Below are 16,722 nucleotides of genomic sequence, written 5' to 3' on the forward strand. Positions count from 1 at the left end.
CAGGGAAGAGCTCCCCAGATCCGCAGGCTCATCGAGCTTATTGAGCAGATATCTGGCCTTCCAGATCCCCAGGACTGGCTCCTGCCATTGGAGCACCAAGATGAGGTAGAGGAAGACCAAGAAGCCACCGCCATCGCTCGGGGACGACGGAGCTCGACCTGCAGGCATGATGCCAGACGCCACGGAGGGACACTAAACTAGGAACCCTACTCTACAGCTGTACAGGGGCGGGTCCCTCATCCTACCTCAACGCCGGCAGCCGTCGGAGACTACCAAAATTTAATTATTAATATTAATTGCTAGAGATGATAGTAAGAGATAATGCGTTGCATGACTTATATCTAATGCATTCTCGAACTAATGTGGCGGCTCTACGTGCCCTTACCCGCTTGTATGCACACAGCCGCATGTGCGGCCGGTGGGGTCCTCGGCCACAAAAGTCTTTGCTTCCCCCGTGACTCGTGTCGCCACTTCCCACGGACGGGCGGGGGCTGGTCCTGAAATCCGTTCAATAAATTGGCATGCCAACCCATGTGCAGCTGCAAACCGCCCGTCACGGCACGCAGTCGTTTCCAACAAATCCACCGCTCCCAAACACCGCCCGTTCCCATTCGCCATTCCCCACCGACTCGTCTCCAAGTTCCCGATCCGTCCATGGCGAAACCCCTCCTCCTGCTCGCCCTCTTCGCCGCCACCCTCGCCGTCACCGCTGCGCTGGGCGGCCGCGACCCCGGCCCGATTGTCGGCGGGTGGAGACCCATCGAGGACGTGACGGATCCGCACATCCAGGAGCTCGGCGGGTGGGCGGTCACGCAGCACGCCAAGCTGGCCAGCGACAGGCTGCAGTTCCGCCGGGTCACGCGCGGCGAGGAGCAGGTCGTGTCCGGGATGAACTACCGCCTCTTCGTGGACGCGGTGGACGGCGCTGGGACCAGCGCGCCGTACGTCGCGGTCGTCTACGAGCAGGCCTGGACCCGCACCCGCGAGCTCACCTCCTTCAAGCCGGCCGCCAACTTCTGATCCGCCCGTCACCGCCGCGCATGGATCTCGATCTGCAGCTAGCCAACGCATGAGCTCCGCTGGTTAATCTCATCTGCCTGCGTCCTTAATTTGGTACCGTAGTGCGAGCGGTTTTACTTTCAGTCGTGAGGGTTTTTTTTTTTTTTTTTTTGAACACTCCATTTTTATTGATCTAGCAACATCTTACAAAGACAAGCGTGCATTGAGACACGCAAGACATTGAGGTTACACCTGCATTTAGACAAGCTCCATTGTCTGTACGTAAGCATCTGAAACTAAAAGGTCTATTCTGGAGTTTAAGAGCTAATCTAGCATGATGATGTGCTCTGAAATTGTTGCTCCTAGAAATATGAAAGACCTTCGAGGCATCGAAGGAAGAGATAGCTGCCATGTGAGCAAGTTGTGGCCTGATTGTCCAATGTCCTGGAGCGAGATGCAGATCCTGAGCAGCAGCAGCAGTTGCCAAAGTGGCATTGTCCGTTAAGTAGGTTGGTTGCTGAATGTGAAGCAGCTCTACGAGCTGGCTTGCAAGCAACAAACCAAAAGCTTCAGCCTGAATAGCTGATGAGGCTGGCGGTGAGATGGCCGAGATGCAAATCTGGGAGCAAGTCCTATCACCGCAAATCTGCATAAAAATACCTAAACCCGCAGGTGCCGGCTGGCCGTCAAGTCCTGGAGACCAAGCAGCGTCAGAGAAAATGATGGATCCTGATATGGTTGCGATGTTCCTGACTGTAGCCCCTGGTGATGGAGTCATGTGCTGAACGGACGCAACCTGCAGTTGTATGGTATCATCTGATGATGCTTCAGTTGAATTACGATCTTGAAAAGAGTTTGCATCTTCTAATTTGGTTCCCTGGATAATTGCATTTGCTGCCGCGAACACCTGATAAGGACTGCAACGTTTCCTGCAAAAGAGTGCGTTGTTCCGAGCTTTCCAAAGACACCACAAGAAAGTGTATAAAGAAGTGGTATTAATATGTGGGTGCCTTGAATTAATAAGATACTGAATCATGTCAGGAACTGAATGATGATTTGCAGCTATCAGTTCAGTTTTAATATACCAAGGTGAAGAAAACCAAGCTGCCTTAGAAAATGGACAGAGGAAGAGCATGTGCATTTCATCTTCAACGTTACCACATTGAGAGCAATTTTCTTTGATATGTTGAGAGAACTTACTCGCTCTCTTACCAGTAGGAAGAGCTCTCCTAAGAAGTCTCCAGGCAAAAGTCTGAATTCGCGGCGCCATCTGCTTATCTTGCCAGACCTGATTAAGAAGGGCTATGGTTTCCTGCGGAACAATCTTCGGACGTTGTCTTGGAGGAAGCTGCAGATTGTTGAAGCAGTGCCTATATGCACTTTTAGAGGACCAATTACCTGCAGGGGTTAGTGTCCAAACCAAAGTATCTTGTCCAGACGCATTAATTATAGGTGTTTGAAGAATTGCATTTGCGGTTTGTGAAGTGAATAGTGAATTGATTAAGCTAGCATTCCATTGCTTTTGACCAGGAATCCAAAGATCTTTCACTGTAGCAGGATAGCTGAAAGGCTGATCTTGTATAACAAGATGATCATATATGTCTTCCCAACCTAGAAACCAGGGAGAGCTCCAGATCGAGCTGCTACCATCAACAATTTGACAAATGGAGGCAGATACTAAAAGAGGTTTTACCTTGAGAATTGCAGCCCAAAAAGCAGATTTTGGTTTATCTGGCTTGGCTCTCCAGATGGATGTATCATGATGATATTTTGCCTTGAGAATCTGGGCTATTTGGCTTTGTGGCTCCTTTGCTAGTCTCCAAGCTGCCGAGAGGATTAGGCCTTGATTAAGTGCCTGCAAATTTCGAACACCGAGGCCACCAATATTTTTTGCAATACAAACATCAGCCCATGCTCTAAGGCACAAGCTTTTAGTAGTTTGATCATCTCGAACACCTGTCCACCAGAAATTCCTTATGATTGCCGTTAATTTCAGTCGTGAGGTTTTGTCGACCGTGTGAGGTGCACTTCATCCTGACTACAGTATTTGCTACTCGTGCTAGAGTAATACTGGTAAATAAATTGCGAGTGATCAACAAATGATGTAGCGGACGGTTCATTTGTGTCTCCTCTGCGTCCATTGTCATGGCCTTGATCTCGAGGGAACACGATGTGCAAAACCCCTTGGGGCCTGTTCGGTGCCAGTGTTTATTGAGAGGGTTTGTAGTGTTTTGGGTGTAAAATATGGGCCAAGTTAAAACACTCCAAAACACTTAAAAACACTAGTGGGCTGTTCGGCAGGCTGGTTTTAGCCGGGTTAGAGTCCAAAAAACACCCCAAAACATGTTGGGTTGGGGGGGGGGGGGAATAAAAACACCCCACCCCCTAGCGTTTTGCTCGCGTGAAACTGCTCACAGCTCTGTTTGTGTTTTGGGACAAGTGTTTTGGGACAAGTGTTTTGGGTGGTAGCTATTTTCACCAAAAACACTTGCAAAAACACTCACCAAAACTCTAAAAACCACTTGCACCGAACAGGGCATTGAGGATCTGCTCCTCGAGGCTTCTCTAAATATTTAACCCTTCCGTTCTCAATTGTAAGGTTTATTTTTCAGTACAGTATTTCAATGGGCAATACATACAGTAGACACATTGATTACATTTAGCTAGTACATAAAATTCAGAAGAAAATACTGTAGAATATTTATAATGTATTTAGCGGACATCTCCCCTGGATGCAATCTCAGGTTCTGAGAATGTCTGAATTTCTGATACTGTCGATTCACGTGAGGGCAAGTCTTTATCAATGAGCTCCTCACGGGCCGCTGATGACCGTGATTCTGGATTAAACTAATCGATAAATAGAGCAGAGCAGGTAGGTAAGCGGGCGATACTTGGGAAAATACAAAATATCACGTCAAGACTCGAGTAGGCCAGCAAGTGCGTGCGCTGATCCAGAAATATAGTAATAATCTGCCCATAACGTGCATCCACAAAATTTCCATAGGTCTTGGACGTGGAATACTTTTTAGATGAATATAATCATTTTTACGATTTATGATTTTCAAAGGTTCTGCGATTTTTTACATCAATTGAAGCATTGATATATGGAAGCTAAATAGTTGATGAGATTACCAAGTGCCGAAAACCGCAAGAGACTAGACCACTACCAGGCTGGCAAATCCAACATGAAAGAAGCCTACCAGTCGCCTCCACGTTCGCCTCCTCCATATGTCAGTTCCCCATCCTCTAGCTTGCCTCGTCGGCATTGTGAGGGGTGGAGAACCCGATCTATGAGTGATATTCTTAATAAAAGTAGTATTACTAACAGATTATGTTAGAGTTTTTGTAGTCGTCTTGTTTTGGCCCATGCATCAATGGAGATGCCATCGTTTGCTGTTGTAAAAGGATAGAGAGATATGCGGAATATGTTGGATGTTGTATTGAGCCTCTCGGGCGAGTATATATAGTGGTACAGACTTGGAGGCTAAGATAGCTCTCCTAGAGATATGGTAGGTAGAGATTACAAATCCTAGACTGCCTAATATACATATACCAAATATATCTCTAACACTCCCCCGCAGTCGTAGCGGTAGTGACGTGAACAACATTTGCGTCGCGGTCGGTCAGACTGGAGAGAAACCGACGGTATGAACCAACGGGCTGACACTCCCCCGTAGTCGTAGCGGGAGCGTCGTGGACGATGTCGCGTCGCGGATGCTTGGACTGTAGAGGAAGCCGAGGTGCTCGTGCGAGGTGGTAGCCCTTGTGCCGATGTCGAGGTAGCCGAGAGCGTGGGTGCTGCAACCTTGGTCGAGGGAGCCGCGCGACGAATTTCCGTGGTCGATGTCGTGGCCGGGTGCCGGTGTCGATGTAGCCGCAGGCGAGGTGGTGTGCGAGGAGGGTGACGGAGACGCGCCGAGGCAGTCGTGGAGATGGTCGATGCCGAAGTCGATGCAGTCTGAGCCGTCGAGGACGAGGTGCTGCCCTAGTTTTGCCAGAACTAGGCGCACATCGGGGACGAAGGCATACTCCGGTTTTGCCAGAACCGAGTATGCAAGACGAATTCGAGGAAGGCGAGGCGCCGATCCGAGCTTGCCAGGCCCAGGGACGCATCGGGGATGAAGGCACGCGGCGGTGTTGCCAGCACCGTGCATGCGTAGGACGGGACCAGTACAAATGGCGCGCCATGTCGGAGTAGACTTAGCAGAGGAAGACTCAACGACGGTTGTCGGAGTAGAGTAGCATGTGTCGTAGTCGGGGAAGATGCGAGGACGCTGGCGGCGGAGATGTAGTGGACGAAGACGTAGAAGAAGGGCGTTGCGGTGGTCGGCGAGCCCAACGCGACCTGGAGTGGTTGGCGAGCCCAACGGCGACCTGGGGTGGAGGCGCGGCGGCGGTACACGAGGTTGGCGAGGAAGACCCGGCGGCGTGACGAAGACCATGCGCAGACGGAGGCGACCCGCGCCGAAGGGGCGGCGCTGTGGTGGCCTCAGACGTCGATGCGCGGGGGACGGCGAAGGTGACCGCGTGCAGCGACGCCACGGCCCGAGAGGCTGGCGTAGCTGCAGGGCGCGAGTCGGTGCAACGGCGGGAGACCACCAGCGACGTACACGCCTCGGAAGGCGCGTTAGAGGCCGGTAGCGTGGACCAAAGGCGGCGGCGATGCGGCCCGAAGGGGCGACGCAGCGGCAACCCGATGCTCGATCGGTGGTAGGCGCGTGCTCGGGGACGTGCTTGGCGTAGACGTGTGCGGGGTCGGTTGATCAGACCGACGGTGGAGCTACACGTGCCATGGCGTGGACGACGCGCCGCAGATCGGAGTCGTTGGCGACGTTGTCGGTGATGTCCTGGGCGATGACGGCGAAGACGAACCGGCGATGGAGACCGTGCAGGCGAAACAGCCTGCTGCGTCGCACGTAGGGGCGCCCCGTGTGCGGCACATCCGGCTCTGCCGTGCAGTTGATGGCCGGTGCAGGTCGATGCCGTTGTCGGAGTAGAGGCGCAAGTGGACGACGGCGATGGGCGAGTCAAGCCGATTTATGATCGGTAAACCAAAAAAGAAAACGCCGGTCGAGCGACCGACCGGCAAAAAAGAAAACCGATCTAAAGATCGAAAAAAAAAGACACGAGGGCAGCCGATCAACCGATCGGCGAACGAACCCTCATACGGGTTGCGCGGCCCCTGGAGTAGATCATGGAGATCGACCTCCCCGGGGGCGGTGCGGCGCGGAAACTTTGCGGCGGCTAGGTCAAGGATCGTGCCGCTCTGATACCATGTAGAAGGATAGAGAGATATGCGGAATATGTTGGATGTTGTATTGAGTCTCTCGGGCGAGTATATATAGTGGTACAGACTTGAAGGACAAGATAGCTCTCCTAAAGATATGGTAGGTAGAGATTACAAATCCTAAACTACCTAATATACATATATCAAATATATCTCTAACAGCTGTAAATAATCTTCAGCCATTTCATTCGAAGACAACATCTTCTTCTTGACATCAATTGTAATGCCAGCGTTGGAAGATTGAATTTCTGTAAGTATGGTTCTTCAGATCATACTACACCAGATGTATTTTGGAATTTCTCTCATTATTGTCATGAGAGGATAGTCAACACAACATTTATCCAAAATACTATGTCATCAATAATGGTGGTTCGTACACTCGGCTCCCTACGACATTGACAAAGCAACTCAGTTGTTGTTCCCTAGAATATCGATATGGGTACTCTTACCAATGTTGGTTAATTGCTCTAATGGCTGCATCGAGCTTGTAGCCTTTGCATTGCAGGTAAACTTTTTTTTTTGGAGAACCCAGATTGGTATTCACATGTCTATGATTTTTTTGTCATTTTTCTGCGGCTGCCTTGAGAAGAATACAAGAGTATGTATATGAAGTACAAAGAGTTTGAAAAGCCTCCATAATTTTCTATTTTATTTTAGAGTTTGTTTGTCGAAGAATATATATGATGTACTATTCATTGCTTTATAATATAAGGTGGTGTTGATTGTAAAAGAACCACTACCTAGCAAAAACCACAAGAAACCTGTCCAAATGGTGATTTGTGAACCCATGAAGTAGGCCACGGTGGAACCTGAAAGTGCTAGTGGATATTGGGTCTAGGCGTACCTGGTTTTTAAATTAAAATAAATGATCTTTAAAAATTGAAATCTTACTTTGCATATACATATTATCTTGACACTTCTTTACGAAAATCTTTAAGAAAAAATATGATCTTATATGGCCTACACGGAATTTTAAAATGTCCAAATGACACTGATAATTTAAATTCTGCTTTTCAGAGATTTTTGTCATTCTCTTTTTTTTATGTTGGCCACATATGGTCATATTTTGCATTAACAATTTGTACGAGCATGTTTCAAGGTTATATATATATACGTTAATTATTGCAATTTTGCTAAAAAAATTAAAAACATATTTTGATTTTTAACAAACGGTACACATGTCTACCAAATCCTAGTCTTATTTTGCATTAAAATTTTGCAGGGGTAAGCTTCAAGGTAATACATAGATGAGTGAATTATTTCAATTTTTCTAAAACTCTAAATAATAATGTTTTCCCGATTTTTCTAAAAAAAGGGTATACCATGTCTACCAAATTGTGGTTGACGGTGAAAGTTGTAATTTTTTGTACTCACTCCTTCTCAATTTTGGATGCATATTAGTTGTGGTTAAATTTAAACGTTATAAATTTGGACTAACTAAATATGAAAATATATTAACTTTCATAATACCAAATGCATATATTATTAAAATATATTTAATGATGGTTCTAATAACATTAAGTTCATATTGATAATGATGATATTATTTTCTATACATCTGGTTAAAGTTTACAAAATTTGATTTTGAATAAAATTAATATGCATCCTAATTTGGAAAGGATGGAGTATTGATTTATTAAGCCTTTGTGCAGGGTGATAAAGGCATGCGATGAAAAAATTGTGATTTGAATAACGAGCCAATCAACCAAGATTAATATCGTGATTACTGCAAAGAGGTGAAAAAAAGTAAGTCGTGCTAGTATGACTACGTAAAAAATTCATTGGGGGAAGACGACTGAGATGAGAATGGAACCATGAGCGCTATTTATTCGGCTCATTAATTGTTACTCAATCTCGAACACCACAGGCACTTTTCCCCCTCCCCCTCTCTCTACCCTCTACCGTAACCGGCGGCTCTCCCCTGAGATCTGGTCCGATCCCGAGCCTCTCCGGCGGCGTTGTCGGCCGGAGATGGCGGAGGTGAGGTGCCGGAGTTAGTCCTCTAGGTTTAGGAGTAGTTTTCTGGCGTTCTTGCCGGTTAGGTTAGGAGTAGAAGCTCTGGTTCGGGGCCAGATCCAGAGCGGGCCGAGCTTTGGTGGCGTTCCTCTTGCTTCGGTGGTCGGAGCCAAGGAAGCTCCTCCTCGACCGATCTCAGCAATAAGGCCGGCGTCATCTCCTTCGAGCTTCTTGGCGCCTCTTCAGCAGCTCCTGGCCAGCCTTGGTGGTGAGGGGGAGCGATTGGAGTACTTGGCAGGGGCTGATCTGGAGGTGTATGCGGCTGTTTGCCTCTCCGGTGCTTTAGCACGGCACGGGGTGGCCGTCGCTGAAGGCCTCCTTCCAGATCCATGGTGGATCTGGACTTGGAGCTCTTTGGTGGCACATCCCTCAGATAAGGTGCTTAGGAGTCATCAGTTTGAAGAAGAAGGTGGCCTCTCTGCTCCCTTGGCCGGCCATGGTGGCGGGGAGGGGCGTGGAGGTAAGCTGAGCTGTGGTTTCTGCCCTGACCAGCCATCGTGGTGAGGGGGACGGAGTTGCAGATCAGTTCTTGATCTTTCTTATTCCTGTTGATGTTGTACTCGTCGCTGCTGCTCCCTCTCTCGATTCCTCACATCCCATGGTGGTGGTGTGAGCTTCGGATTGGTGTGCTGCCGGTGATGGTTTCTCTGTGGATCTCATCTCCGACGTCTCTAAGGCGGCTTCCGTCTTCACGTCCGACTCAACGGCAGTAGGGCTGCCGCTCCGTTGCTGCTTGCTCTGGCTATCGGTGTTCCCCTCGGCTATGTCTCCAAGTGGCTTGTTCCCCGGAGACGCGGTCGCAGACCGTCGTCGGAGCTGGAACTGGAGGAAGAAGACGGCGGAGGACTTGATCGCGTGTCGAGTTTTAGCTAGGGACTTTTTTGTTAATTGTTCTGGACCCCTGTGTATTTCTTTGTAATCTTAGGGTCAGCTTGTACTCCGGTTTTTTTTAATATAGCAGCTCTGATCGGGTGTGTTTCACCTGGCGCTTGTTCAAAAAAAAAATTGTTACTCACTCCATCCTACTCCTTTTCTGTTCAAAAAAAAAAAAGCGACTTAGGCTGCCCATAGTGGGGAGTAACTTTATGTTACTAGTCTAAGTTACTACCTCCATAGTGGGTAGTAACTTAGATGTGGTTTAATGCAATGTGTTATTAAATATGTTGTAGACTCATATTGCTTTGGGTTGTGTGATGTTATGGTAACATGACTAGTTACCACCTCACTCGGCGATTTACACAAAAATAACCCTTTGTTGCAACTGTAGCACATACTGACCCTCCGGCCAAACTATTTCACCCATCTAACCCTTTTGTGTGGCGCCCTTCCCATGGGCGCCACACCTGGCAGAGTGGCGCCCGTGCCGCCGGCGCCACACTCCCATCCGACGTGGCGCCCTCGACGCTGAGGTGTGCTCGAAACTGACGTGGCAGGATGTGTGGTGCCACCCACATCGGCGCCACACTTTGAAAGTGTGGCGCCCGTGGCAAGGGCGCCACACATCCACTTATGTGTGGCGCCCGAGCCGCCCCCAGCCCGAGCCATCCTCAATCCTCCTCTCTGTTTCGGTTGAAGAAGAAGAAGGCCGGTGGTTCCTCCTCCTCCCCCCTCTCCCCCACCAAATCCACCACCAAATCATCAGATCTGCCCGGCCAATCTCTTCCCCATCCATTCCTCAAGGTAATCCCCTTCGAATCCTTTCCATTCATCCACTAATTTCATAGATCTTGCTAGATTTAGACATGAACCCTAGATATGGATTTTTTTGGTGGACTCTATATTGTAGTGTATGTGTTGAAATTCATAGCCTCATGTATGCATGTGTTTGAACCATAGATTTGTTGAAACCTAGATATGAAATTTTACATGTATGTGTTGAAACCCTATGTATGTATGTGTTGAAATGTCTAATATTTGCCTAGCAAATGCATTCAAATGTGTTACATATGCCTAGTATTTGTGATGGAATAACTCATATTTGTTAGGAATGACTCATATATGGTGTTTTATCCCTAGATATGAATGTATATGTATGTATATGATGTATGTGTGATGACTTATTTGGATATATTATCATGTATGTGTTGCTCATATTTGCTAGGAATGGCTCATAATAAGGTGTATTTGTGTAAACATGTAGGATGGTGTGGCTCCTAGATCAAGAGTATGACAGGGATCACCGGGCTTTTCATATGACGGAGAGGAGAACGGATCTTCACCCTTTGAAGATTCGGTACCATGGCACAGTAGATATGGCGTATGACGAGAGGTACACGGAGTTCATCCAGCCCACCGGTCTTCTCCCGTTCATCACGCTTGTAAGCCGGGGGGGGGGGGGGCGAACATGAACGCCGTGGCACTCATCGCCCTTGTCGACCGGTGGAGGCCGGAGACGCACACCTTCCACTTGAGGGCCGGCGAGATGACCCCTACTCTTCAGGATGTCTCAATGATACTTGGACTTCCTATTCAAGGCGAGCCACTGTGTATGAACACAGCTTCTGATGGGTGGCGCCAGCAGATGGATGCGCTTATTGGCATGGCTCCTCCGGCGCCAGCAAATCCAAAGGAGAGAGCTCACGCCGGCGCATCTTACTCTTGGATTAGGCTTAACTTTGGAGAATGCCCGGAAGGCGCCAACGAGGACACTATCAAGACATACACCCGAGTGTACTTGTGGTACATGATTTCTAGGACTCTCTTTCCTGACAGTGGTGGGAAGTTGGCCCATTGGTGTTGGCTGAAGGCGCTTACGGTGTTGGAGCACGGGTGGAGTTGGGGAACAGCGGCACTTGCCTACCTCTACCGGCAGGTGAAGATTTGCTGCATGTACTATTCTTCTCATTTATGTGTGCTAGACAAAGTACTAACCCAATGTCTTATTTTCGCAGTTGGACGAAGCTTGTCGTAGGACTGGGAGCGGCGGTATTGGTGGATGCTTGCTCCTACTTTCCGTATGGAGCTGGGACAGCCTATTGATACGTCTCAAACGTATCCATAATTTCTTATGTTCCATGCTACTTTTATGATGATACTCACATGTTTTATACACACTTTATGGCATTATTATGCATTTACCGGAACTAACCTATTAACGAGATGCCGAAGTGCCAGTTCCTGTTTTCTGCTGTTTTTGGTTTCAGAAATCCTAGTAAGGAAATATTCTCGGAATTGGACGAAATCAACGCCCACGATCTTATATTTCAAGGAAGCTTCCAGAGCACCGAAGAGGGGCCAGAGGAGAGCCAGGGGGCCCCACCCCACATGGCGGCGCGGCCAAGGGGGGGGCGCCCCCTACTGTGAGGGGGCCCCGTGGCCCTTCCGACTCCGACTCTTCGCCTATATAAGCCTCCCTGACATAAATCTTCGATACGAATAAGCCACGATACGAGAAAAGTTCCAGAGCCGCCACCATCGCGAAGCCAAGATTCGGGGGACAGAAGTCTCTGCTCCGGCACGCCACCGGGATGGGGAATTGCCCGCGGAAGGCATCTCCATCGACATCACCGCCATCTTCATCGCCGCTGCTGTCTCCCATGATGAGGGAGTAGTTCTTCCTCGAGGCTAAGGGATCTACCGGTAGCTATGTGGTTAATCTCTCTCTCATGTACCTCAATACAATGATCTCATGAGCTGCTTTACACGATTGAGATCCATATGATGAGCTTTGTATCACTATTAATATATGTGCTACTCTAGTGATGTTATTAAAGTAGTCTATTCCTCCTCCATGATGTAAAGGTGACAGTGTGTGCATCATGTAGTACTTGGCGTAGGTTATGATTGTAATCTCTTGTAGATTATGGAGTTAACTATTACTATGATAGTATTGATGTGATCTATTCCCCCTTTCATAGCTATTGGTGATAGTGTGTATGCTATGTTAGTTCTCGGTCTAAATTGCAATGATCTATTATGCTCTAAAGGTTACTTAAATATGAACGCCGAATGTTGTGGAGCTTGTTAACTCCGGCTTGAGGGAGCTCTTGTAGCCCTACACAATGAATGTTGTTTGTTATCAAACAAGAGTATATGTAGCACAAGTGAGGAGAAGTTATTTATTATGTGATCAATGTTGAGAGTGTCCACTAGTGAAACTAGGATCCCTAGGCCTTGTTTCCAATACTGCAAACACCGCTTACTTACTGTTCTGCTACATGTTTACTTGCTGCCATATTTATTTCAGATTGCTATTACCACTCATATTCATCCATATTACTTGTATTTCACTATCTCTTCGCCGAACTAGTGCACCTATACATCTGACAAGTGTATTAGGTGTGTTGGGGACACAAGAGACTTCTTGTATCGTAATTGCAGGGTTGCTTGAGAGGAATATCTTTGACCTCTACCTCCCTGAGTTCGATAAACCTTGGGTGATTCACTTAAGGGAAACTTGCTGCTGTTCTACAAACCTCTGCTCTTGGAGGCCCAACACTGTCTACAGGAATAGAAGCGTGCGTAGACATCAAGCTATTTTCTGGCGCCGTTGCCGGGGAGGTAAGGTAAAAGGTATTCACATCCTCCGACTACTAAGCTATTTCCTAGCGCTGTTGCCGGTGTGTGAGTGCTCGAAGGTATTTCCTTTAGATCCTGCAATTATATCTTTTTGTTTCTTGTTTTCACTAGTTAGGATTAATGGAAAACAACAACAAAATGAGAGATCTTTATGAACTTTATCTTGAATTAGGACATGATGTGTTTGAAGAGAGAATTAAAAAATCCATGGAACTTTATATGCATGCTCATGAGAATGTTATTAGTATGAATGCTTTGAACACTATTGTTGCTAATGCTATGGAAAATTCTAAGCTTGGGGAAGCTGGTGTTGATGAGCATGATATTTTTAGTCCCCCAAGTTTTGAGGAGAAAATTTTCTTTGATGATACTTTACCTCCTATCTATGATGATTATAATGATAGTGGTATTTTGGTGCCACCTACTATGGAGGATAAAGGTTATTATGATTATACCATGCCTGCAATTTATGATGATTACAATGATGGTTATGGTAGTTTTACTCCCACTATTACTAATAAAATTGATTATGCTTATGTGGAGAGTAATGATACTTTTATGCATGTGAATAAGAATGCTTTATGTGATACTTATATTGTTGAGTTTGTTCATGATGCCACTGAAAGTTATTATGAGAGAGGGAAACATGGTTATATGCATCTTAATAATATTAAGTTTCCCCTCTTTATGTTGAGAATCTTGAAGTTGCGCTTGTGTTATCTTCCTATGCTTGTCACTTTGTTCTTCATGGATTTATTTGTGTACAAGATTCCTATGCATAGGAAGTGGGTTAGACTTAAATGTGTTTTGAATTTGCTTCTTGATGCTCTCTTTTGCTTCAACTCTTATTTCTTATGTGAGCATCATTAAAATTGCTGAGCCCATCTTAATGGCTATAAAGAAAGCACTTCTTGGGAGATAACCCATGTCTTTATTTTGCTACTGTTTTGTTGTGTCTTTGAAGTTGTTACTACTGTAGCAAGCTCTCCTTATCTTTATTTTATTGCATTGTTGTGCCAAGTAAAGTCTTTGATAATAAAGTTGATACTAGATTTGGATTGCTGCGCAGAAACAGATTTCTTACTGTCACGAATTTGAGTAGAATTCTCTGTAGGTAACTCAGAAAAATCTGCCAATTTATGTGCGTGATCCTCAGATATGTACGCAACTTTCATTCAATTTGAACTTTTTCATCTGAGCAAGTTAAGTGCCCATGAAAAATTCATCTTTACGGACTGTTCTGTTTTGACAGATTCTGCCTTTTATTTCGCATTGCCTGTTTTGCTATGTTTGATGAATTTCTTTGTTCCATTAACTTCTAGTAGCTTTGGGCAATGTACAGAAGTGTTAAGAATGATTGTGTTACCTCTGAACATGTGAATTTTTGATTATGCATTAACCCTCTAATGAGTTTGTTTCGAGTTTGGTGTGGAGGAAGTTTCCAAGGGTCAAGAGAGGAGGATGATATACAATGATCAAGAAGAGTGAAAAGTCTAAGCTTGGGTATGCCCCCGTGGTTCATCCCTGCATATTTTAAGAAGACCCAAGCATCTAAGCTTGGGGATGCCCAAGGCATCCCCTTCTTCATCGACAACTTATCAGGTCATCTCTAGTGAAACTATATTTTTATTCAGTCACATCTTATGTACTTTACTTTGAGCGTCTGTGTGTTTTTATTTTTGTTTTGTTATTTTCATTCTCTGAATAAATTCATGCTTGTGTGGGAGAGAGACACGCTCCGCTTTTTCATATGAACACTAGTGTTCTTCGCTTTTACTTTTAATGTTCATGGCGGAGTTGAAAACCGCTTCGTTAATTGCTATTTGGTTGGAAACAGAAAATGCTTCATATGGTAAATGGTATATGGTCTTGAATAATTTGATACTTGGCAATTGTTGTGCTCAAATAGATCATGTTTAAGCTCTTGCATCATGTACTTTGCACCTATTAATGATGAACTACCGTAGAGCTTGTTGAAATTTGGTTTGCATGATTGGTCTCTCTAAGTCTAGATATTTTCTGGTTAAGGTGTTTGAACAACAAGGAAGACAGTGTAGAGTCTTATAATGCTTGCAATATGTTCTTATGTAAGTTTTGCTGTACCGGTTCATACTTGTGTTTGCTTCAAACAACCTTGCTAGCCTAAGCCTTGTACTGAGAGGGATTACTTCTCGTGCATCCAAATCCTTGAGCCAAAAACTATGCCATTTGTGTCCACCATACCTACATACTACATGGTATTTCTCTGCCATTCCAAAGTAAATTACTTGAGTGCTACTTTTAAAATTTCATTCCTTGTCTTTGCAATATATAGCTCATGGGAAAATAACCTTAAAAACTATTGTGGTATTGAAGCTATGTATCTTATTTCTTATAAGTTGCTTGTTGAGCGGTAACCATGTTTCTGGGGACGCCATCAACTTTTACACCTTTGTTGAATATCATGTGAGTTGCTATGCATGTTCGTCTTGTCTGAAGTAAGGGCGATTTTCATGATCAAATGGTTTGAGTATGCATATTGTTAGAGAAGAACATTGGGCCGCTAACTAAAGCCATGAATCATGGTGGAAGTTTCAGTTTGGACACAAATCCTCAATCTCTTATGAGAATATTATCTGTTGTTGAATGCTTAAGCATTAAAAGAGGAGTCCATTATCTGTTTTCTATGTTGTCCCGGTATGGATGTCTAAGTTGAGAATAATCAAAAACGAGAAATCAAATGCGATCTATCTCCTTAGACCTTTGTACAGGCGGCATAGAGGTACCCCTTTGTGACACTTGGTTGAAACATATGTTATGCAATGATAATCCGTGTTAATCCAAGCTAATTAGGACAAGGTGCGAGCACTATTAGTATTCTATGCATGAGGCTTGCAACTTATAGGATGTCTTATACATAACTCATATGAATTATTACTACCGTTGACAAAATTGTTTCTATGTTTTCAAAATAAAAGCTCTAGCACAAAAATAGTAATCCATGCTCCCTCTGCGAAGGGCCATTCTTTTACTTTATGTTGAGTCAGTTTACCTACTTCTTTCTATCTTAGAAGCAAACACTTGTGTCAACTGTGTGCATTGATTCCTACATGTTTACCTATTGCACTTGTTATATTACTTTGTGTTGACAATTATCCATGAGATATAATGTTGAAGTTGAAAGCAACCGCTGAAACTTATATCTTCCTTTGTGTTGCTTCAAAGCTTTCTACTAAGAATCTATTGCTTTATGAGTTAACTCTTATGCAAGACTTATTGATGCTTGTCTTGAAAGTACTACTCATGAAAAGTCTTTGCTATATGATTCAGTTGTTTAGTCATTATCTTTACCATTGCTTTGAATCGTTGCATTCATCTCATATGCTTTACAATATTATTGATCAAGATTATGATAGCATGTCACTTCAGAAATTATCCTTGTTATCGTTTACCTACTCGAGGGCGAGTAGGAACTAAGCTTGGGGATGCTTGATACGTCTCAAACGTATCCATAATTTCTTATGTTCCATGCTACTTTTATGATGATACTCACATGTTTTATACACACTTTATGTCATTATTATGCATTTTCCGGAACTAACCTATTAACGAGATGCCGAAGTGCCAGTTCCTGTTTTCTGCTGTTTTTGGTTTCAGAAATCCTAGTAAGGAAATATTCTCGGAATTGGACGAAATCAACGCCCACAATCTTATATTTCAAGGAAGCTTCCAGAGCACCGAAGAGGGGCCAGAGGAGAGACAGGGGGCCCCACCCCACATGGCGGCGCGGCCAAGGGGGGGGCGCCCCCCCTACTGTGAGGGGGCCCCGTGGCCCTTCCAACTCCGACTCTTCGCCTATATAAGCCTCTGATACGTCTCCGACGTATCGATAATTTCTTATGTTCCATGCCACATTATTGATG

General features: G+C 45.4%; 1 protein-coding gene across 1 annotated transcript; it reads left to right on the top strand.

Moving 5' to 3' along the window:
* The first annotated feature begins 537 nt into the window (after positions 1–537).
* Positions 538–3,118, top strand: LOC127326196 (cysteine proteinase inhibitor 8). Its single transcript, XM_051353062.2, has one exon. The coding sequence runs from the start codon at positions 655–657 to the stop codon at positions 1,018–1,020; it is 366 nt and encodes a 121-aa protein (XP_051209022.1). The 5' UTR covers positions 538–654; the 3' UTR covers positions 1,021–3,118.
* Positions 3,119–16,722: the final 13,604 nt, after the last annotated feature.

This window comes from Lolium perenne, chromosome 4 (genome assembly GCF_019359855.2).
Source record: "Lolium perenne isolate Kyuss_39 chromosome 4, Kyuss_2.0, whole genome shotgun sequence".
Lineage (NCBI taxonomy): Eukaryota > Viridiplantae > Streptophyta > Magnoliopsida > Poales > Poaceae > Lolium > Lolium perenne.

Bases quoted from the DNA above. Each gene is read 5' to 3' on its own strand.
- LOC127326196 (XM_051353062.2), top strand. From the start codon at position 655: ATGGCGAAACCCCTCCTCCTGCTCGCCCTCTTCGCCGCCACCCTCGCC.